The sequence below is a fragment of the Phoca vitulina genome, unplaced genomic scaffold (genome assembly GCF_004348235.1).
Source record: "Phoca vitulina isolate PV1807 unplaced genomic scaffold, GSC_HSeal_1.0 scaffold13, whole genome shotgun sequence".
NCBI lineage: Eukaryota > Metazoa > Chordata > Mammalia > Carnivora > Phocidae > Phoca > Phoca vitulina.
The window spans coordinates 8246076-8269577 of record NW_022589716.1 but is presented as its reverse complement, the minus strand read 5'-3'; the positions used below and the strand labels follow the sequence as shown (position 1 = coordinate 8269577).

General features: G+C 61.2%; 1 protein-coding gene across 2 annotated transcripts in view; it reads right to left on the bottom strand.

The window, feature by feature from the left end:
* Positions 1-23502, bottom strand: part of SEMA3F (semaphorin 3F) — a 28183-nt gene that overhangs the window by 747 nt on the left and 3934 nt on the right. The window contains exons 2-18 of one of the 2 annotated variants that reach the window (XM_032412182.1): positions 23303-23462; positions 9168-9328; positions 9001-9063; positions 8781-8900; positions 8067-8159; positions 6402-6495; positions 4974-5093; positions 4651-4790; positions 4418-4532; positions 4185-4254; positions 3871-4015; positions 2492-2714; positions 1803-1891; positions 1636-1677; positions 1301-1458; positions 805-872; positions 359-492 (exon numbers count right to left, since the gene is read on the bottom strand). In XM_032412182.1, the coding sequence (XP_032268073.1) occupies positions 359-492; positions 805-872; positions 1301-1458; positions 1636-1677; positions 1803-1891; positions 2492-2714; positions 3871-4015; positions 4185-4254; positions 4418-4532; positions 4651-4790; positions 4974-5093; positions 6402-6495; positions 8067-8159; positions 8781-8900; positions 9001-9063; positions 9168-9328; positions 23303-23414 (1947 nt within the window). In that variant the 5' untranslated portion in view covers positions 23415-23462. Of the gene's footprint in view, positions 1-358; positions 493-804; positions 873-1300; positions 1459-1635; positions 1678-1802; positions 1892-2491; positions 2715-3870; positions 4016-4184; positions 4255-4417; positions 4533-4650; positions 4791-4973; positions 5094-6401; positions 6496-8066; positions 8160-8780; positions 8901-9000; positions 9064-9167; positions 9329-23302; positions 23463-23502 lie in introns of those variants that run through there. The other variant, XM_032412183.1, reaches the window with a different exon arrangement.

Below are 23502 nucleotides of genomic sequence, written 5' to 3'. Positions count from 1 at the left end.
GGATGCCTGGAACACATTTCCATAAAACGAGGGCTCCTCCACAGAATTTCCACACACTGGAGCTCGTCCGCGTGATATTTCCATGTAATGAGGTATACCTCCAATGGAGCACATGTATGGAATTTTCATGTAAAGAGGCATGCTTATAAGTGGTTTCCATATAATATGGAAATTCTAGAGTTTCCATATAACTGGATTCACCCAAATGACTTCCACATAGGGAAGGGGAACTTGGAAGGGCTTTCTTAGAATGGGGCTGCCGCAGAAGGGCTCCTATACTACATTCCACCCACATGGCACTCCTACTGCACGGGGGCCCCCGCATCCACGGCACGGACTGTGGGGTACAGGAAATCACCTCACGGCGCCGGTCACTGGGATCTCGCTGAAACAGCCACTTAACAGTGGCCTGGGGCGAGCGAGGCTGGCACTCGAGGAAGGCCGCGCTCCCTGCCACGCCGTACTGCACGGACTCCACGGCGTTCTTGTTGGCTGGAGAGCAAGAGGGTGTGGCGTGAAAGCAGCATTGCCTCTGGGCAGACTGCAGGCCGCCAGGGGGCCGGGGCCGAGGGGCACGCACAGGGACACCCACGCGGGAAAAAGGCAGGGCTATACCATCGGGCATCCGCTCCTTCCTTGAGTGGGTGGCTAGGGACATCCCATCTCCCAAATCCCAAGCCCCCTCACCCCCCCCCGGGGTCATGTGAGAGTCCTTCCGGCGGGGGGGCCCTGGGAGCAGCTCCATGGGCTGCACAGGGCTCTACACCACGAGGAGCGCCCGGGGGGGAGGCACGGCACACTCACCGTTGGAGTTGAACCCGCGACACTGCCTGATGGGGTTCCCGTGCCGGACATCCTGCCGCCGGCTCCGCCTAGATGACGAGAGCTCCTGATCAAGTATTTTATTTTATTTTATTTTATTTTATTATTTTTTATTTTTTTAAAGATTTTATTTATTTATTTGAGACAGAGAGAATGAGAGAGAGAGCACATGAGAGGGGGGAGGGTCAGAGGGAGAAGCAGACTCCCCGCCGAGCAGGGAGCCCGATGCGGGACTCGATCCCGGGACTCCAGGATCATGACCTGAGCCGAAGGCAGTCGCTTAACCAACTGAGCCACCCAGGCGCCCTGATCAAGTATTTTCAAGGAAGCTTGCCCCCCCCCCAGGTCCCTGTACCCCCCAAGACTCCAGGGAAGAGTCTCGTCCATTACCCCCAGGGAAATACCACATCGGCCACCGAACCCCCAGGACAGGCCCCTGGGTCTGCTGGCTAACATTCCAGGGGTCGGGGGTCCACACCTCTTGGAAGATGCCGTGTACCGGGAGCAGGCCTGGCCGTCCCAGGCACAGTAGGGGTCGCGGGCGAGGCAGCAGTCAGCACAGGCGGCCCCGTACGCCTGGCAGCGATGCAAGCTCAGGTGGGTGACGCCCACGGCCGACGCCACGTACAGTTGTTGCTGAGGGCAGGGGGAGGGGCTCGTCAGTTCCCTCCCCAGGGGCAGCCCCATCAGGGGCCAACTGGGCTCCTTCCCTTCCTGTTCCATGCCTCAGTTTCCCCATCCCTATGCCAAGGGCAAGACCCCAAGGGGGAACATCCTCCATCCCTACCCCCAGCCCACCTCACTAAAACTCACCCTCTTGGAAGAGATGGTCATGGTCTTAACAGGTGCTGGGTCCTGGAAGAAGACAGGGATTAGCTTGGGGACTGGGGATCCCCTCCCTGTCCTGATCTGGAGGTCTGAGGTAAGCAGCCAGTACTAAGGAGGGCCAGGGGGAGAACAGCACTGCGTGTCATACCCACCTTGAAGACCTCCACCTCCTCCAGCATGAGCTCCTCCATCTCCTGGTCATCCTTGGGCAGCACGATGACCTTCTGCACTGTCCCGCGGTCTGGAACGGGCCGGGCAGGGCCTCAGTGGGGCTGAGGACGCTGGGGAAGGGGTACCAGCCTCAGCCCCTTCCCCCACCAGGCCCCAAACCCCCAAGGGCAGTGGAGCAGGAGCTCTGTACCAAGGTTGAAGAATTTCCCCTGGATGAAGGGGCCCGGGATAAGGGGTGGGGGTGGTCACGGCTGGGGTCTGCCCCTCCCACCCCAGACCCTCATTTTAGGCACTGCTGAGGATAGGATGCTGGAGGTATTCCTGTGTGGAGGGACTGGAGCTGTGGGGAGCACACGTGCGCACGTGCACACGAGAGCGTATATGCCAGTATTTGGACCCGCATGTCCTGCAGGTGTCTACCACCTGTTCCCTCTTTCCTGACCCTACATGGGTCCCCAGGTGCGCAGTGTCCCTGCTCTCCCAGCCCCCCGGGGGGGCTGGGGATGGTGATGAGGTTTCCCCACCCCTTGTCTCAGCTATCCTGGCTCCGAAGGTGAAGGTAGCAGAGTTGACCTCGGCAAGCCCGTAGCAGGGTAGGTCCCCACCCCCCGATCAGCACCCTCCACCCAACGGGCCCAGCATGGCAGGGTCTGGGAGCAGCAGTGGGTACCTGTGCCCAGGAAAAGCACCTCATAGCGCCCGTCGGCTGCATCCACCTGGTCCACGGCGACGGTGGTGAGCCTATAGGGAGCGCCCGTGCGGACGACCAGGGGCCGCCTCTGCAGAGGGTACACAGCCTGGTACATGAGCGGGTGGCTGCGCATGAAGTTAATCACTTCGTCAGGGTAGTCCTTGGTGGACTTCATGGATGGCGTGAAGGTTCCTCCAGGGCACTGCAGGCACGTGATGAGCGTCAGGCCCGGCTGGGGCTTGCTGAACCCCTCAACTTCAGGAGAGGCCTCTCCTTTGTCCATCCCTATCACATGCACCTGCTCCGCTCCTCGGAACCCCCATCCAGGCTTTTCCCCCTCACCCAACCTCTCTGCAGGCCCTGTTCCAGCCGAGGTCCCAAGCTCCTACACGGCCAAATTCCGCAGCCACCTCCCTGGCCTGTGCGCCATGACCTTGTGGCAGCATTAGGCAGAGCTGACCCCTCCCTTCCCCTGTCCTCATCCCCCACCCTGTTGTCTCCTTCCTCCAGTCTGCCCCCCACACCCACCCACCCCTGCTCGAAGGTCTACGGCCCCAAGTTCCCTTAACACTCTGAGGGTGCTCTGCCCTTTCCTGGTGCTTTTCCCTCTGCCTGTCCTGCACCCCCGCCAGCCCAACTCTAGCCCATCCCTCCAGCCTCCACGTTCACCTTCGGGGGCAGACCTCCCTGGCCAAGGCTGAGACCAGCTCCCCCATTCCAGCCCTGACCACATGGAGCCAGAACAGATCACATGTTCTCCTGCTTAGACTCCTGCAGAGACCCACATCACACCAAGATCAAGTGAGTGGCCTCCTACCACCACGGGAGGTCCTGCAGGCCGGACTCTGCCAGCCCTCATCTCCCCGGCCACCATTAGCTAACTACACTGACGCCAACTTGCCCTCCAGCTTTGTCTTGGCTCCCAGGCAGCACCCCCCTTCCACCCCAAGTGGCACCCGCCTCCGCGCAGCTTGCCACACCCGGCCACTATCTTTGTTCCAGGATCCTGGCTGGGCTCTTCACAGCCTGGTGCTGTGTAAACGGTGTTTCGTTTCATTTTGTTTTATTTATTTATTTTTTTAAGTATGCTCTATGCCCAATGTGGGGCTCGAACTCATGACCCCAAGATCAAGAGTTGCATGCTCTACCAACTGAGCCAGGCTGGCGCCCCTGTTTTGTTTTTTAATGTCAGCTTTATTTAAATGGATAAATGGTAGGTTTATTTGTGTGTTTGGTCCTCCTCCCCTACCTGGCTGTGAACTCTGTGGTGGTGGGGCCCACAGCCGCAAAGGGGCTAACCCAGAGCAGGCCTTATAAACAGAGGGGAAAGGGAAAGGTGGAATGATGGGGGTCCTCACCGTGCCGGGCCGTGGGTAGGGCATCTTCCCCGAGAAGGGCATCCACTGGTAGTTGGGGCCCTCTTTGTGGGCAAAGGGCCCGTTGAAGACCATGCGGATGTCAGCCATGGAGTAGACGCACACGGCTGAGCCTCGGAACACGGAGCTGCGGGCGGGGCAGGCTGCTGCTGCGGGCGGGGCAGACCCTCGGCCCAGGGCCCCTCCCCAGCCTGCCCCCACCCCACAGCCCGCCCCACCGGACTGGGGTCCTCCCCACGTCACAGCCCCCCAGTGCCGCCAAGCCCTGCCACCCCCAGCCCTGGCCCCAGCCTCACCCTGAGGAGGTAAAGACAGCGTAAATGACTGGGTTCCTCACATCCTGTGTCTGCTGAACAAACACGTCCTCTGGGGGCAGAGGGAGGAGACGCGGGGAGGGTGCATTAGCCAACAGCCCTGGGAGCCCCACTCCTGGCCAGGGGGCCCCCCGGAGGTGCCCTGACCACCCCCCATCCAGCCCCCACCCCTCTCAGAGCAGCCGCAGGACCCAGCCTGCATGCCGGGTACTCACGGAGCTCGTCGAAGTGGGTCTCGATGCCATCCTCACTGGGCACGGAGCACACCAGCCGCGCCTTCAGGAACGTGCTCCACTTGTTGACCAGACAGCAGTGGCCGCCGTCATCATTCTGGGGACGGGGGGGGGCAGGGTCAGATCAGCTCTCACACCCAAGAGCCGGCCACACAGGCTGCCCGAGCCAGCGCGGGGTCTGGAGAGGGGCAGCCCGGGGCCCCGCCGGCGCGTACCAGGCAAATGCGCCCGATGCGGGCGTACACAGCGGGGCTCTGCGGCGCCTCCGCCGACCGCTCGCGGAAGAAGAAGTAGAGCTTGTCGTCGTTGCGCTCCGCGCTGTCGGGGATGAGCTCAGCGTGGATGAAGGAAGGGTCTGCAGGCGGGCAGGGGTCAGCTGCACAAGCACCTCCCCAACAGAGCCCCGGGCCGGGTACACGAACGCCGCCTCCCCCCCGCCGCCAGCCAGTCACAGGGCCAGACCCCCAGCGGGTGCCTCTGGAGGATCTGGCCGCATCCCAGACACGCCGCCCCCCCGGGGCCTCTCGGCCGCCCTCACCGTTCAGCCACCGGGAGTTGTACTGGTCCGTGCGCATGGCCGTCTGCTTTCCCAGCGTGCGGAAGATGGCCGCATCGGTGCCCATGAAGTCGATGTACACACCAGCATAGAGCTCCTCGTCTGCGGGCGGGCAGGCGGGTCACTCAGGGCACAGCCCAGCGACCTCCATCCAGGCCAGGGTCCTGTCTCCCCCTCCGACTCCCCAGGGCATGACTGTCTCACCAGTGGGCTGCTGGGAAATGCTGAAGAATTGGCTCTGGGAGGACTGGGATTAGCAGCAATTAGCTCTGATTAGTAGCGAGAGCCAGTTTCTGTGGTATAAGTACCCCCACCGTGGCTGACTTCAAGCTCCTAACCCGGGGTCGCCGCAGGTGGAGCTGGGGAGAGCTGCCGACACCATCTTATGGTCTTTCTACCCCACAAATACAACACGTGTAAATAACCTCAAGAACAAAGATAGTAATAAAATGTGGTAAAATAGGAAGTAATGAGTTGTGAGTATTTTTACCTTTGTTTTGAAAGTAATTTATTGGTAAATTATATAACTTAGTGTTTAATAATAGCTGGCTCACAAAATACCTGAAAATTTGCAGAAAATTTAGCGACCACGCTGGCTCTAGCTTACCACTCCGTGTCTTCCTTCTAGACGTGCCCAGGGCAGGCCCTGCCTTCCCCCATCAGACTCCCTGGTCGGGGAGCCACCATCAGGCTAGGACCTTTTCAGTCAGCAAGAGGTGGAGGATAACGTCCACCCCCTGCCCCGAGGCCTTTCCCAGGCCTGGAGGTGGCACAGTGCCCAGCAGTTGCTCTGAGGGGCAGACTGGGTTGGGCAGCCAGCAAATAGGCAGAGAACAGGGCCCAGAGTCGTGGTGGGCTCGCCCAACCTGCGGGTAGGGGCAGCAGCTGCTCCTGAGGCCCCAGGTACGACTCCTCCTCACAGAACATTCCCCCAACTCTCCTAGACACCAGGCCAGACCAGAAACAAACCCTGCCCCCCTAGTTGGTGAGAGGGCCAGGACTCTCCATCCATGCTTCCTTGTGGGCCTCTCCCAGCCTCCCAGACACACCAAGAACATGTATGGAACCACTCCCCTTCTGCAGCTTCCAGTATAGACCAAGTTCATCTTCCCTCTCATGTAGTCTGGGGCTGGCCTTTACACGGACCCTATTTCAGGGTAGGATCTGGCCCCCTTAGCATTCCATCCGAGGGGCTGGAGAGACCCTCACACCACTCGTCTCTGCCCCCCGGCTCACACTGGGGTCTGGTCCTTAGCCCTCCCCCCCGCTGGGTGGGGCCCCAAGGGAGGGTTCAGGGATGGCGTGGTCACGGTCTCTGCCCCGGGGAAAGTGTTGGTGCCATTCCCCCTATTCCAGAGGCAGAGGCCACACACTTAGGCTGTAGAACCAGGATGGGGTAGAGGCACTCACTGATGAGGGCTGAGGCTGTGTCCAGCTTGGGGTCGTACGGACACTTGCCCTTCCCTGACTCGAGTCTCTCCGGCTCCAGGTAGAAGATGTAATCCTGCAGGGCAGAGGGGAGCTCAGCATCGTCCAAGCTGGTCCCACAGCCAGGAAGGGTAAGGGTCATCAGGCCCCCAGGGTGACAGCAAGCCCCCTGGAGACAGCCTGAAGCCACATCCCTTCAGTCCCCAGATATCCTTGGGTTTTAGCTCTGTCCAGCCAGGTCTCCCAACCCAGGTCTCCCAGGGCCACGACGCACATTCCCAGGGAGGTGATTCCTGGTCCCAGGTATCAGATAAGACCTGAGAACCAGGGGCTGAACCCCCCCCCCCCCCACGCCAACTGGTTCAGGGAGACTCTGGTCAGGGCCCCTCAGGCCACAGAGGCACAACTCTTTGAGCTGTGGCCTCCTGTCCTGGGCCAAGACGGGGCTGCCAACTTGACCAGGGCAGGAGGTACTGGCCAAGGGTGTTGCCAAGTCCCACCAGGCCAGAGGGCCCTGAGGGTACTGTGTGCCCAGGCTTTATGTCCTACCTGTGGTCCTCAGGACAGGCTAAATAGGCCACGGCCTTTCCCCTGCCCCTCAGCAGAGACCCCGGTTCCCCATGTCTCCCAGTGAATCAGGAGTTGAGCAGTTCAGCCCAGACCACAGGGATTCACAAAGCCCTCCGTGCCTCCCAGCCCAGCCCTGAAGATGCTAGCAGAAAGGCTGATGAAGGCACTGGGACCAGGATGAGCTCATGGGGAGAAGGAAAGGAAAAGAGAGAGGCACAGAGGCGGGAAGGAGGTGGCGGCAGGTGCCAGGGATGGTGATGGGAAGGTGTACACAGGCCCACGTCCAGTTACACTCTGCACACGGGACTTGCGCACACACGGGGCTGCACACACAGCTTGGCACACGGCACTGTCAGCACGTGGAACCCGCCGTTCACACCCTGGGCACACATGCAGTCGGAGCCGTCCCACGTTTCAGCACTCCCTGTCACAGACACACATGCTCACGTGACCACTTGCTCTAGCACTCACCGGCAGCCCCTGCTCCCCTGCCCGCCCCTGCCCAGCCCCAGCCTCCCCCCCGCAAACCCCCTGCCCCAGTCCCGGAGCATGACTAGGGGCGGACAGCTCTGCCCCTTCGGCCCCAGGGGAGCAGAGTCCCCAGCATGTGAGTGTGCGGGACACCTGTGTCTGCCCATGACCCATGGTGGCCTGGGGCACGGACAGGCGAGAGCAATATGTCAGGCCGCATACACGTGCCATGTTCGGACTCTGGATGCTGACTAAGGTGTGCGTTGGAGAGCACACGTGCCCACGTGAATGTTGGTATAGGCTCATGCATGTCAACACACGTGTTCTGAGGGCTGAGGCTCCGCTGTCCCCAGGCTGCCTTTGCACCTGGTGGCTTCATGATCTCTTGCCTACAGGGACTCACTGAGGCTGACACAAAGCCAGCTGGGAATGCCTTCGGAGCCTGAGGGCACTGCGGGGGAAGGGGCGGGATGGGGGCCCAGAGTCGAGGGAAGACCCTCGGGAGGCTCGCGTGGGCTGCGGGTCCCTGGCTGGCAGGCCAGGCCCGCGGGGAGTTCAGTTCAGAGGCCGTGCTGCCTGGCAAGGGCCTGGAGGGCTGCGTCCCACCTGGCGTGGGGCTGTGGGCGTCGGGCGGAGGGCACCATCCGTGGCTCTGCTGCCTCGGCCTCTGACCACCTGCATCTGGGTCCAGGGCGTGGCCTGAGAAGACGAGGAACAGGGATTAGAGCCGGGGGTGGCAGGGGCTGGGGGAGCGGGCTCGGGCTGCCGGCCCCTCACACCACACATGCCAGGAGCACACGTGAGCCCCCGGAGCACACACACACAGCTCGGCGCGCGCCCGCACACACGCGTCCCTGAGTCCACTCACTCTCACGCGTGTCCTACAAGGTCACACCAGCTCACGCGCATGCCCACATGGAAATGAGAAAGGGCGGAAGCGGGCGGGGAGGGACAGAGCTGGGGAAGGGGCCGCTCCCCCCCCACCCCCGGGGCCATGTGGCAGAAGTGGACCCAGGCGTCCAGCCTCCTGACGCTGAGGGCCCTGCCAGGCCCTCTGGCTTGGTGGCAGGGGCACGGTCCACGGGCACGGCCGGGAGCGCTTACTACGTGCCAGGCACAGTGCTAACTGGGAGCGGTACACCGACCTGTGAGAGAGGCATCTATTAGCCCCATCTTCAGCTGAGGGAATGAAAGGAGTCACTCACCCAAGGTCACGGGGCTGGGAAGTGGCAGGGCTGGGGCTCAAGCTCATCGTCCCATCAGAGCCCTGGCGTGTGGCTACTAATGGGGCAGCACGGGGCCGGGGCGGGCACGGCTTACCTGGGCACGGCGGCCGCGGTTTACGTAGGTACACATGGGGTTGTAGGCGCCGGTCCCACACACGTACAGGTGTGTTCGGTTCCAGGGCTGGATGAGCCTGACGAAGTTCCCGCACTCACCCTGGGGCCGGAGGGAAAGCCAAGGAGGTGCCCCGCTGCCTGCCTGAGGCCCCCTGCCCCCACACCGCCCCCATCCCACCCGGAGGCCCCCCTGCACTCACATTGCCATCCTTGCCTGAGAGTACGCACTCCTCAATGCGCTGTGGGGAGGCTGCCCAGTGGATCTGCCGGAGATGGGGGTCAGAGGGGGCGGCCTGCTAGACAGGGCTTCCAGCCCTGGGGCCCCATGCCCCTCATCCCTCCGGCCCCACACCCGGCTGGCCCTTACAATGAGGGGCTCACGGTTGATGTCATGCAGGTCCAGGGACAGCACATAGTCCTTGCTGCCCACGTACATGCGGTCGTGGTCCTCGTCTTTGAGCAGGATCCGGTAGTCAGTTGTGTTGAGCAGGAAGTTGAAGAAGTGGGCAGTGCCTGTGGCCTTAAGCTCTGTGGGCGGAGGGCAGGGCAGCAGTTAGGATCCTTGGAGACCGTCCAGACATGCTCCCTTTCACACATCATCTTAAACCCCCAGCTTCCCCCCCACCCCACCCCCGGCCCGGGGCCTACTTAGCTCCCTCTCTAGTCCCTGAGATGCTGGGAGGAGAAAGTGGGACCGGTGGGCAGGCCAGGGAAGGGACCACACCCAAAGCTAAAGGCCTGATTCATCAGCAGCCCCAGCCAGTCTCTGGGTCCCAATGAAAGGGCAGTGGGTGCGGGGCAGGGCGCATGATGGCATCAAAGAGTCTTTGCTCCAGTGGGGGTTAATGCTCCCACGCTCGGGGTGGGGCCTGCTTCCCACGGGGGCCTAAAAGGGTTAATGAGCAGGAGGGTGGGGGACAGGTGCATCCAGGACAGCCTGCACGGAGCCGGGATGCCCTGTCCTCACCCCAGCTGCCCATCAGACAGGGCGAAGCTGGCTCACAGCATGGTCCCCGCCTCGTCTGAAGCTGGTTAGCCAGGACACTGGACAGCCCTGCTGGAGACCTTGGGCTTCCCCCAGGTCCCACTGGGGTGCTAAATGTAGAGTTCTCAGGCCACTTTGAACCAGTCAGGAACAATCTTTCCCAGGAAAGAAGCCCTCCCCCTCGTGCTACGGTGTCCCACGGCTGGGGGGCAGGGTCCGGTGGAGTCCTTAGCTTCCCTTCTGCATGAGTCTGACGGCCCTGGCCCTCCCACCCCCAGATAGCTGGGGGAAAGTCCGCCTTCCTGGGGATGAAGGACAGGAAGGAACTTGGCCAGTGACAGGCCAATGACAAATACAGGACTCCAGAAAACTTGGGAACTTTCCTCTGGGAGGGGGGACAGCCAAGGGGTCTACTTGGCAAGCCCCTCCTCTGCCCACCCCCAGCTACATTTAGCTCAGCAGGAGAGGGAAGATTGTAATGAAGGTGACGGATATTCACCAGCACGGGAGGCTGGGGATGGCGGCACACGGAAGAGCACACAAACGTATGCACACGGCTGGCGTCAGATGAGGCACTCACGAAGGCCATGATACGTATCCCATCTCCCCTATCCCATCTCCCCGGCCCGTAGCTGGGAACCCATTTCCCAGGTGGGGCAGTCAGGAGGGAGGCCTGGAGAGGGAGAACAGCTGGGATGGCATGCCCTAGATGCAGCCTGAAGGTAGGACCAGCAGGTGGCCCCATCCCATCAGTCAAGTCAAGGTCGACCTTGACTCAGACAGCTGTCTCTGACCTGCCTGGCTGACCCTGACCCCGGCTGTGTGCTAGGGACCCTGGAGCAGAGCTGGAGGGCCTGTGCCCGAGAGCAGCTTTGGATGGGAGCTCTGGGATGTGCTAAGATGGGTGTGGGAGGTGGGCTGGGAGCCAGGAGACTCCCATGGCAGACCCAGAGCCTACATCTGAGGGGCTGCGGGGCAACCAAAGGCCTTGCCCTGCCCAGCCCTCTGTGGCAACGAGAGAATACAGGTGATGACCTTGGCCAACCGCTGGGACGCAGGGACGCCAAGGGATCAAAGGGCCGATCCCTGCCTGGCTACCGCTTCGCCCGCCTGTCCGGCGGTGCCTCTGAAGTCCTGGGCAGGGCAGCCTGGGCACCTGTCCTGCACCTGTTGTTAGGCCACTTGGAGTCCCCCGCCCGGCCACCCAGCCATAGTGACAACAGGAAAGTAAACAGTCCCCCACCCCCAGGGCCAGGAAGCAGCCAGAGAGGAAGTGGGGCTGCCAGCGGAGCCCCCCCAGGCTGGGACAACCCGCCAGGGGTTATTTATACCTTGGCTGGGGGCATGGCCTTGGGTTGTACCCTTACCCGTCCTACTGGGTTAGGAGGCATTTGGGGGGCAATGGAGGGGAGGGCGGCAGAGGCTCAAGTGGGTACCTTCGAACACAGGCACCTGGGGTCGAGGAAAGCTCCAAACATCTAGCCCCGGGGACACAAACAGTCATAATCCCTACCACCCATCCCTGCCCAGTCTTGGGCCTCTGTAATCTGGCCCCTCCCCCTCTGCAAGAATCAGTGCCCAAGCCCCAAGTCCAAGTCCCCCTGGAGTTCAGAGCCCCAGCACTCCAGGCTCCATCCCCCTTTGTGGGAAAGGCAGGGGAGAGACTCATTCAGCAGAACCACATGGGGAGCAAGGAGACTAGCCTTGATCAGACATCCTACCTCCTAAACCTGCACTCCCTGCTCCCTACCCCCTGGGTGGAAGTGGGCATGGAGGGAGCCTCCCACTTACTCATCAAGCACCTATTATGTGGAAAAGCTTAAGCTCACAACATTCAATTTACAGATGAGGACATCAAGGCACAGAGAAGGGAAGGAACGGGCCCAAGAGCATGGGGGCAGGATTCCCACCCAGGTTGGTGGCCTTTGGGGCTGAAGGAGAGGCAGGCCCAGGCAAAGCCAGTCCTGGAGGTGGAGACTGCCCACTGGGAGGGCGAGGGCCTGAAGGTGACCCCCCGTCCATTGACAGGGCACATGACTCAGGACCCTCGGGACCCCTCCCAGTGGCTATAGGATATGGCGTCAATGGCTCTGTTGTCACAGGACATGATGCTTTTGTCACTGTGGAAACTTTGAGGGGGAGTCCCCATGAGGCCATGTGGGGTAGGAAAGGGGTGGGACCAAGGGTCAGGAGTCTCTGGCTCTGGCGCGGGCTTCATGACCCCAATCAGGGCACTCTAGACCTATCTAGTCTATTTTCCTATCTAGACCATCTCTTGAGCCCTCCTAGTACCAACATCCAATGTGATCCTCGAAGGTGAGGGTCCTGCTCTGAACTCAGCAGAGTACTCCTTGGGACATCCCCCTATCCTCCTGCATGGGCTGTCTCTGCCTTGGTGGGGAGAGGAGAATGGATGGGGTTCCAAGTTCTTTCCCCATGCAAGCTGGCTCTCAGATGTCACCATCTCTTGGAGGACATCCATCCTCAGTCCCATTCTCCCTATACCACTTCCTAGTGCTGGGCTACAGAGCAGAGAGGGTAATGGGGCAGGAAGGGGCTTCCTGTTGACTCAGCCCAACCCTCCCCTAACTCCAACTTGTCTCTACCCCATCCCCAACTCACAGGAGCAGAACTAAATCCTGAATCATCCATCCAAACCCAGTTTACAGAAAGGGAAACAGGTGGAGAAGGATGGCTTTTCCAGGGTCCCAGAGTGAACTGGGTGTGTAGGGCTCTGGACTTAGCAACCCATGGCTGGAGGGCTCCTCTCACTCATGTCAGATTGTAGGAAAGAATTAAAACAAGGGGCCCCATGACAGCCCTGTACCCCAACTCCAGACAGGAAGACTAAGATCCAGGGGAGAGTGGTGCTCACCTCAAGTCACAGGGTGAGGAGTGAAACTGGTATCCTGCCTGCCCCCCACCTCACTCTGCCATAGGGCAAAGGAGCCAGAGGCCTTCATTCCTCCAAGAAGCCTGGGTCAGGGCAGGAAGCGGTCGAGTAGTCCTGGGTTTCCTGCTCTGACACCTGCAGGGTCCGCAGGGCTAGATGCTCCTGGCCCTCAGCCCCGCTAAGCAGCAGAGACTTGGGCCAAGGGGGCATCCGTGAGTGGGGGGATTTGACATGGGCCTGGCCTGGCCATGTCCTCAGACCCATCCTCTCCTCCTCTCCTCCGCTCCACCGCTCCACGTGTCCCAGGCCCAGCTCTGACATTGGCAGTGTCGCCCCTCCCCCATCCCCATGGCAGTACTGAGGGGGCGGGGGCTGGGGCACAATCAAAGGTTCTGTGGATATCAGAACTCAAGTCTGGATAAGCTTTGACCTTGGGGAGAGAGGATGGTGTGCGTGGTAATGCCTCCTGGGAAGGGCTCCCCACCCCCATACCCTCACCCAGGCTGGGCACACGTTGGGTGGGGTGACATCCGGGAAGGCTTTTCCCGTCATCGGGAAGGAAGAGCCTTTTCTGGCATCAGACACCTCATTTCCGCCGCCGTTCCCAGCCTCTAGAACTTCCCCGTGGCCATTAGACGCTCAGGGTCGTGGCCCAGAATGGCCTGGCAAAGGTCCAGAGGCAGGAACATTCTCAGTGCCCAGGGGTTTGGTCTTGGGGGTCTCTGTGTCCTCCCCTCGGGGAAGCAGCCGGGGCCTTACTTTAAGGAGGTAGTGGGTGTGGACAGCACCGAGGAGGTGTGTCCGCAGCCCTCACCCCAGACCCCAAGTGGGCGGCCCTGACCCCTGCTGCCGACCCCTGCTGCCCGTCTCTAGGACACCGGCTCTGTGGCCAGTGAAGCAGGGGCTGCTGTCAAAAGGGGGGTCTCGGAGCCGAGGTGGGCACCCCGCCCCCTTGGTTACAGCCCACAAAGCAGCAGGTCCTGACTGACAGTCACCTCCCCTGGCTGTGCTTGGGTACTGGGGAGTGATAGACGCGTCCCTACAGCCCAGCCCTGACCTCTGACCTCATGTAGGCTAGTGCAGCCCTAATCCCTGAGCTGAAGAGAAATGAGGCTGGGGGTGAGAGGTGGGGTTGCTGGCCAGGGTCTCTGTCAGTGCTCTCTCCTCCTGCCCTTCCAGGGGCGGGGGCGGAACTGAGGTGGACAAGGAGGGGGCAGCAGTGGCTGCAACAGGAGTGACAGGGCCTAGACAGTCCTCACTGGACGCCCCCAGGGACTCCGGGGGGGGGCTCCAGGCCCTTATCACTCCCCGAAAGCTGTGAGGGGCCCCAGAGGAAGGCCTGGGGGCTGGGCTGTCCCCCTGGCTCCTGGCCTAATCCTCTTTTAATGAGCGGCCAGCCGGAAGGCCTCAGCCCCTGGCCACAGCCTTACAACCCTGGGAGCCCCAGCCAGGCTGAGCTGGGGGCAGGGCAGCCCCTGAAGCCTCTGCGGGCACCTTTCCCCCAATTCTGCTCAGCACACCCACCTGATTCACACCCCAGTGCTGAGACCCCAGCACTGGCCAGGCCAGCCCCCGGCCCCAGCATCTGCAGGGATATACCAGGGTGACATCTGTCTTGTGCTCCCATGGACTCCCTTGGGCATTTCCCATTTGTTCAGGGCCAGGTCCCACATGGACCCAGGCAGGGGAGGCTGTCACTGCTGATCAGAGGCTTTGCTTTCTCAGTCCCTTTTCTATCCCAGAAATGTTCTGGATGGGAATCCCTAGAAACCAGACCCAGAGTTTTGCCTGAGGCTTAAGCTGTCTCCTCCCTAGGGGGGTAGGCTCCAGTTCCTCTGGCCCCAAGCCCCTCAATATCTGTCCCCTCCAATCCCATTCCCGGGCCAGGCTTTCCGGATTGGAGACCCAGAAGATCCCCAGGAGCCATCCACATTCGCCCTCCTCCCCCCCAGGCAGGTGAGCCAGGTCGGTGCCAACAAAACCAATTACAGCCGCTCTCACCCAATTAGCAACTAATTATGGCCTCGTAGTCCATTCAACATAATTAACATGTAAATGACTCGGCGTGTTTATATTCAATAACCGCTCTGATTGAATTTAATTTAAAAGTCTGAACTGGGGACCCAGTTACCGTATTCCACCATCTAGAGCAGCCACTTCCTGGGAATGTCAGCTCCTCCAGGGGCGAGGGACACAAGGCCAGGGGGAGGGTGCAGGGGCAGGTGCTGTGACACGGCCCAGCGCGGGGTGAGGAGGGCAGGGATGGGTGCAGTCCCTCCATCCCTGACGTGCTATCCCAGCGGTGTGGGAAAGTGGTGAAGTCTGAAGAGCCCCAGTGGGACCCTCAAGTTGGGAAATCCTCTGGAACTAGGGGCCCCTTCTTAAGGGCTACTGTAAACATCCCAGCTGTTCAGTAAACACCAAGCCAGAGCAGAGCTGGAGCCACCCAGCTGGGCTAAAGCTCCGCTGCAGCCTTCCCTCCCATTTTGCGGGCTGGGGGCTGGGGGCTTCGGGCTGGGGCTGAGGCCTAGGGGCTGGGGGCTGAGGCCTAGGAGCTGGGGGCTGAGGCCTGGGGGCTGCAGGCTGCAGGCTGGGGGTTGGGGGCTGAGGCCTGGAGGCTGGGGGCTGTGGGCTGCAGGCTGGGGGTTGGGGGCTGGGGGCTGGGGGCTGAGGCCTAGGAGCTGGGGGCTGGGGGGCTGCAGGCTGGGGGTTGGGGGTTGGGGGCTGGGGGCTAGGGGCTGAGGCCTGGGGGCTGGGGGCTGGGGGCTGCAGGCTGGGGCTTGGGGGTTGGGGGTGGGGGGCTGCGGGCTGGGGACTGGGGGCCAGGAGCTGAGGCCTAAGGCCTGAGGCCCAGCCATGCTGTTCCCACGCCCGTTCCGCCCCAGTGCCCGCCTGCTCCGCCCAGGAGAGGACAGGCTGGGGGCACAGCTCATCCTGACCCAGGAGAAGCCAGGAGGGAAGGGGCAACAGAGTCTCCCTGGCACACATACCAGCCAGAAACCCGAGATTCTACACCTCTCTCGCACAAGGATGTCCAGTGATTTTCAAGCATTCTGCCCCAGCGGGTAGGGGGCTCTCCGACCTAGTGCCTCCAGTGTTCCCTGCTCACTCCCCAGGGCTCCCTGGCGCCTGATCATTCTAGGTCTGGCCCGGTGACTCAGGAGGCTGGGAGGTCCTCCATGGATCCTTCACGGCCCGCACAGCTGCCTATGAGGACACTTTTGGGCCTTCACCAGCCAGGCAAAGCTCAGAGCTCTTGCCCAAGGACATAGTGCAGGGGGAAAGCTGGCCTGGAGGGGCAGGGCAGCCCCTGGGCGTGGGGCAGGAGGTGGTGGCCTGGGCCAGGCAAGCAGCTTGGGGTACATTCCAGGCAAGGAATGTACCCCAAGAAGGGTAAAGGGGGTGGGAAGACAGTTGGCCCTGAGGGCAGGGTTGCACTGATCCATTTCTCAGGTGGGGAAAGTGGATCCAGCTTCCAGTTCCATAGGCCTCGGGGACCCACCCCGCCTCCCACATTCCAGACCCAGCCCGGAAACCCCTCACTCCTTCCCCCACCACCTCCTCCTCCCCGTGACTGCAAAAGACAACAAACTCTGCATGGCTCATTTACTCTGATAAATCAACCAGACGGACAGGCCAGGACAGGACTGACAGGCTGGTGGGTGTCGAGACCCTCCCCCCGCCCTGCACCCGGCCCCCATCTCTGCTGCCCTCCTTGGACTCCTGGGGTCCCAGCAGCCCTTCACATCACCCACCCAGAGATTCCCAGGATGTCCCAGACAGTCTTAGTCCCCTCCCCAACATTCGGATGGGGAAACTGAGGCATCGAACAGACAGATGTGTATTCAGGGTCAGCCTTGGCTGATGCAGTAAGACAGAGTCGGGAGGTCAAGCAGGACTCAGCCAGTCACCCGTCTAGGAAGGCAGCGAGTTCTCCACACAGGCCTGGTGCTGGGACACGAGGGTGTCTTGGTGCAGGCAGCAGCCCTGGACAGAGGCCCCCTGGGGTGCCGCAGGAGCCCACAGGCCTCCCCCCGCCCCGAGTTCCAGCTGTAGGGTCTCACCCCCAGGGGCCCACCCTGCTGGCTGAGCAGCAAGCACACAGGCAGGGGACTCTGCCCGGGGAGGGAAATGAGAGCATCAGCACCGAGCCCTAAGTGGAAAGAAACATGGCTCTTGGCTGGGTGCAGGGACCTCAGAGGAAAGAGCGTGTCCGGGTAGGAAGCCAAGGAGGGGTCAGGGTGGGGATGGGAGGGGGTGGAGGCAAGGGGGGATGAGGGGGAGGAAGGAAGGAAGAAGAGTGGGGGCGGGGGGGTCTGGAGCTGATCCCTGACCCCTGGAGGGGCAGTTGCTTTGGGGCTGTCCCTGCCCGGCAGAGGGGTAGCCGAGCGGTAGCAGACAGCCCTATTTTCCAGCAGCCCCAGCGAGAAGGCCACGAGTCGGCCTAGCTGAGGCCCCCTCCCTCACAGACAGCCGCCGCCACCCAGGCCCATTCTTCGCTGGGCCAGGACCAGTGGTCAGCGTCTGGAGCCTAGGAGGCCTCCACCCTCTCCCTGAGACTGCTCAGCAGCCTGGGGTATGTTGGGGGGGCAGGGGTTGGTGGCTGCAGGCCTGCCAAGCTCAGGCACCCACGTGAGCTGAGCTTTGGATTCAGACTGGAGCCTTCTGGCATCCAGGCCTCTGGCAAAAGCCCTCTTGCTATTTCTAAGAAAAATGCAGCAGGAATCTTCTCTGCTTCTCCAAAACTCCAAGGGCTCCCTTGAGACAGGGCTCAGACTCCCAGGACAGCACCAGGCCAGGCTGGGAAACCTTGTTCTCAGCCCAGTGATGCAAATGCCCAAGTGAGCAACCCACGTCTGGTCGCCCCTAGCACAAGCCGCAGGGGCCGGGCCAGCGCTCAAGGAGGGGTTGCTGCGGCTGCTCACGGGCCCCCATCAGAGTGGGCAGCTCATCTGGGCGGGGGGAGCTCCCTCCAAGGCATCCCCTCCCCAATGCGTCTGTCTCACTGGAGTTTCCTCACAGTATGTACTTGGTGCCTCTGTCAAGAGGAACAAAGAGCTTAAAAACCCCAGGGAGCAAGTGCAAAGGCTCCATCCAGGATCCTGCCCTCTCCCCAGGTGTCTTGCCATACGCGCCTCGCTGTTCCCGCTCTTCCCTCCCACGGTCTCCCTTCCCCTGTTTGAGATGCAGCCTCCTCCAGGAAGCCAGACTGGATGCCCACGGTAGGGGCACCCTATCTCCACGTGACCCCACTCCTGGCACAGGGCTCAGGGTACCTCCTGCAGTCCTTTCCAAACACCGTCACCTTCACCAAAGGTTAGAAATGTGGGGGGGGGGTTGAGGCAGTGCAGGACTCCTTGGGCCTCCCCCAGGACCCGCCCTTGCCCCTCTGCCACCCTCAGGGTGGCTCCTAGTTCCTGAAACTTCCTTCCCCGGGGCTGGAACTGCACTCGAAGAGTTGATCCTCCCGTAGCACAGTGAGCTCAGCCCCATTGTCATGCCCATTTTACAGAAGGGACACAGAAAGGTTCACTGCTCAAGATCTACACCGTGGCCGGGATGCCAGCCTGAGCCCTCAGGATGTCGCTCCCACTGGGCCACTGCTGTCCCCACCTTACACGGCACGGGGGTGGGGTGGGGAGGACCAGGTCCTAGAGAGGCTATGCCGCCCGCCCGAGGTCACACAGCTCACAAGGGCAGAATGGAGGTTTGTCTGCCTTCAGGGACAGCCCTTTCAAAGAGCACCACCACCACCTGCGCATTCTCCCGAATTTAAGTCCTGGGGGAGGAGCAGGAGGTCTCCCAGGGATCAGGGGCCAAGTACCCACAGCTCTGAAGACACCGTCTGCCCCCGCCCGCTCCCGGAGGGGTCACAGGGTTGGAGGCGCACACACCCAGGTGCAGACAGCCAGGAGCCCACTCCGAGGCCGCTGCCTCCCAAGCCACGGGGTGAAAGATACCTTTACGGGCTGGGATGAGATTTTTATCTTGGCGGTTTCTCTTTAAATTCTTTACGATTACGAAGCAGCGGGGGCTGCCAAGGAACATGATTTACTCCTTGAGCATGCACCAGCTCCTCGCTCAGTGCCAAGGGAAGCTGGAGCCAGGGAGGGAGGGGCGGGCGTCATGCCAGGGAACCAGAGACAAGGCCTATGCTGCTGAGGCCCAGCTAGCGGCAGGCCCATCTGAGGCTCGGCTGGACCTGGAAGGACCACGGCTGAAGGCCCCCAGCCCTGACCTGGCTGACGGGGGCTGGGCCTCAGGCAGGTTCTCGGCAAGTACAGGACCTGCTCCACTCTCTCCGAGTGCCAACTGCTGGCCGGCTGAGGGGCAGCCAGCCAGCCTCCAGAACCTCCCAACTCACCGAAGTGGCCACTTCCAAGTCCCTTCTCAGGAGTAAGGCAGTCCCCATTTCCTGGAAAACTGAGATCCCAAATGCAGGAATCTGGGCTCAAGTTCATGCTTTGGGTCTTCCTACCTTCCTCCTCCTGGCTCATCTGGAATACTGGCCCTCCCCAGTTTGCTAGCTCCAAATCCCACTGTAGCTATCAGAAACACCTCACCTTGACCGAGCTCCCTGGTGCCCCCTCTGGCCTCCAGGCTTCTGGGCTTCCCCACACCTACCTCCTCGTCCTCCTTATTCTGAATCTCCTAGCCGCAGTGTCTGCCCTCCCCCCCAAATGGCTGGCCAGGGAGCCCCTGAGGGGGGGCAAGGGCGGGTCCTCACCCACCCCCACCATGCAGTCAGGCCTGGGGGTGGGGCAATGCTCCATCAAGGCTAAAGGCACCTCCACCTCAACCCATATTCACCCACTCTTCATCCCCCTTGGGTGAAGTAAACGGGCCATGACCTCTCCTAACCTCCAATGTCGTCACTTCCTAACAAGGAGGCCTGGCCACTCTGGCTCTCTGATGTCACATGTGGATGACGTAAGTAGTGGCACTATCCTGGGCCATTAGCCCCAGAGGCGCGGAGGCTGGGCTGAGGCGGGTGGGCAAGCAGTGACCAGCACCTACCCCCCTATTCGCCCTCTACCTGCAGAGTGTTCTTCCACACAGAGCAAGCCAGTTACGCCTAGAGTTAGAGAAGATCCAAATCTCAGGGCCACTCTGGACACAGGAGCCCTTTCCTCTCCAGGGCCTTGGCTTTCCTTCTCCAAAAGGAGAGAGCTTCCTGGGGGACTCTGATCAGTGGAGGACTGGGGTGATGGAGGGTTGGATTTATAGGAACAAGCAAACCCAGGTGCTGCTGCTTCCACAAGCAGAGGGCACGAGAAGCCCACCCAGGGCAACCTCAGCCCTCTCCTTAGGAAATGAGGCTGGGAAGGCTAAGGCCAGCACTGTAGGATCCTGGAACCCTGTCGAGAGCTGTGCCTGCTTCCCTCACCCCAACCTTTGCTCTCTCAGTCCTGGGACAGGCTCAGACATCAGGCAGAGCCAGGCTCCAGCTTCATCCTGCTCCTGAGTGACGGGAAGCCTCACAGGAAACCCAGGGAGAACCCCTCAGGCCTTGGAGAGAACACCACGTGGTTAGCATCATGGGTACCTACTGTTATTTCTATTACTTTCATCCTTCCCGGCTCTTCCACCCCATCTCCCTACTGCGTGCCTCAGTTTCCCCAGTAGCCCAGCCACCTCATGTCATCACAGGACCTCTTTCCCCCACTAAACACCTCTTGGCCCCACGTCCTTACTGAAGCCAGCCCAGGCGGCAGGCAGCGGCTTACTGTGGACGTGGCTTCCTGGGATAAAGTAAACATTCCCCAAGCTGAACAAAGGACCTGGCAGGGAGCTCACACCACCTCGCTGCAGAGGGAGGTGGTGCCCCCTGGCTTGGGTCATCTCAGGACGGGGGAAGGGAGAGCTTTTTCTCCCAGGCTTGGCCAGGGACTCTGGGGTTAAGGGAATTCCAGGCCAGGGTGGGTGGAGGAAAGGGTCCTACTGCCCAGGCTCTCTGGTCCCAAGCATGAGCTCTCAGGGAACACCTCACCTTTCCTGGAAATCCTCCCCACGTGACCTCTCACTTCTACCTGGCTTTGGCTGTGCTGCTCATGGAAGCTCAGGAGATGGGCCCTAGGAGCACCCTCCACCCCGCCTCCCCCCGCTCCGACCTGGACTCTAACTGAACTCTGGGCCCCTGCTCCCTTACACCTTTTCGGCTCTAGGCCTGGCTGGGGTACCCAGGCGGACGCACTGGCAGCAAGCCCAAGCCTGGACCAGTTCCTGCCTTTGTTCCTTTAGCTGCCCTAGGCTGAGTCCTGGGGCCTGGTATGCAAGCTGCTATATCCAGGCAAAGCACAGACAGAGAAACTGAGGCAAAGAGCAAGAGTGACTACCAGTGCTTCTAAGGACAACCATCTCTGTGCCCCTCCCGTGTACCCGGGAGAAGAAGCTCCCATCCCTTTCCCAGTCCCTGGCCTGGCTGTGAAATCCCAGTTTCTACGGATGTTGGTACCATTCTCACTCCACAAATGCTTGGTGAGGACCTACTCCTCACTGAGCCTTACTCTGTGTACATGACGAGTCTGAGACCCTCCAGCATGGGGGGATGCACAGGGCCCGGTGCACCGTCAGTGCCGGGCTCCCACGTGCTACTGAGCAACTGGGTGCCCATTATCTTTTCAGCCAGTCTGACTGTGAGCACCCCATCTTGGTCGCTGCAGACTCCCTGATACTCAGCACGGGGCCTGGCACAAAGTAGGGACTCAAGCATCTGCTAAATTAAGTGACATGTAAGCATACAACTAGGCCACAGGATCAGCGGGGAACGGGAAAGGTCATGCAGAGCAGGGAAGCATGTGTGTACGAGGGCACGGAGGCCTGGGACAGGGTGGCCCCCGGCATCCCACGGTCCCACCCCACCCCAGGCTGCCACGGCGGTCAGCACCATAGGATGGCTGCCAGCAAGCTGGGCTTTTAGTCACTGCGGGTGTCGGCTTCAGAGCTAATTGAGAAGGAATCGACCTGACTGGTGTGGGCGTCAGCGAGGCCAGGACACCAGGGTTCTATTTCTGGCCTCGCCTCTGCCTCCCGCCTGACCTTGGCCCTACCCTTGCCTGAGCCTCAGTTTCTCTCTCTGGAAAACAGGAATGAAAGTCGTTGGCCCTTTGTCTCTGGAGGTCTGAGAAGGTTTAAAAGGCGCATACCGAGGACCTCCCTATGTCTTATCCTGCCTGCTTCCCCTCATGGGTCTCCAGGGTGATGGCAAAAATAACACCCAGAGTGGATGTCTGGGTTCTAGGGTCCCAGGGACGTGGAGACAAGCCCCCATTCCCTTCCCCTGTTGGGGGAGGGGAAGCTCTGCTCCCCCTGCTGTCACCCTGGGCTGGGAAGGGGGTGGGGGGGCAGGCCCCTTCAAGACTTATTAATCTGCTCTGAGGAAATCCACTGGGGAAGGGTGGAGTTATCAGCAGAATAAACTTCTCCCCTTCCGAGGCCTGGGGGTGAGGGGTGCTCTTACAACCAAACCCATCACACTTCCGCCCATTCCTCAGGCCCCACATTGGACTCCTTCCGGGCACATCGTCCGAAATTCACTCCCCACTCCCCCCATCAACTCACAGGGTGGGATGAGGACAGAGGGAGGAGCTCTGCTGGGGACATGGGGACAAGGGGATATGGGAACATGGTGAGGTGGAGGCTGGACCTCAGCCAAACCTGAGGAAGGAAAAGTCAGCCCAGCCTTTCACCCCAATATGTGTGCCCGGAAATCTGGCCAGCCAGGGCTGAGTCGGCCCCACCCAGGGCAGGCGGCTGGACAAAGTGACCTTGGGCCAGAGAACTCAGCAGTGACCCCAGGTCCCAGCATCCCCCTTCCGCAGGCAAGGGGGCAGGCTGGGGGGAGAACCTTCTGATCATACACACCTTTGAGGAAGTGGCTAGTGAGTGAGCCATCTGGACCCCTGAGTGTGCCATGTGTATTCACCTGCCAGTGGGCGAGGTACAAAGGTGATGGAGCTGGGGGACCTGTCTCTCACTCTCCAGACCCCAACCCGTCACTAAAGCCTTCCAGTGACTCCCAGAGCAAAGTGCTCATTGGGGAGCTCAGGAGCTCAGACGTGTCACATAGCACGCGCTGTGCCTGAACTCGCCAGGTGGCCCACGCTCCGGTCACAGCCCACAGCACCCTCCCTGCTTCCTGGGACCCCCTCCCACCTGGACACCTACCCCTCAGCAGAGCAGCTCCCTGCTCCTCCGGCTTCCTGCAGCCTCAGTTTGGGCCTGACCGCCTGACCCTCCGCCTCAGGGCCCACCCAGGGCAGGACCAGATGCAGAACAGCGGCGAGGAAGGGCTTCCACAAACACAAGTTTGGAAGTAGTGGCATCTCTCTCTCCCCAGTTACCTCTCACACAGAGGGAGGTGCTTTGCAGACCCGAGACCCCACTTTCTGCCTCGAGAAGGGGCCCAGACTCAGGAGACTTCCCGGAAATGTCCACGTGGCCCATTCTCTAGTCTTTCCCAGCAAGTTACCGCCAGCCCGCTTCTCCCCACCCACATACCCAGGGCAACCCGTGTGGCTGCACAAAGTGTCTCTTTCCGCCCTGCCTCTTCCTGTCGCCTCTGCAGCGGGCCAAGTGCTGTGGACAGAAGATGATGCTGGAGGCCAGCAAGGCAGTCTCTTACCTTTGAATGAGAGCCGGACCCGGGGCGTGGCCGGGAGGTGGTCCTGGGTGGGGGTGGCTGGCCAGGCCCAAGTCAGTAGGGAAGCCCAGAGGAGGAGACCAGCGACAGGCATTGTGGGAGGGGCCTAGGGCCCAGGAAGCTGGCTGGGCTGTCTGGACACCTGGGAAGGAGGAATCAGTATCAGAATATGTGAGGCAGAT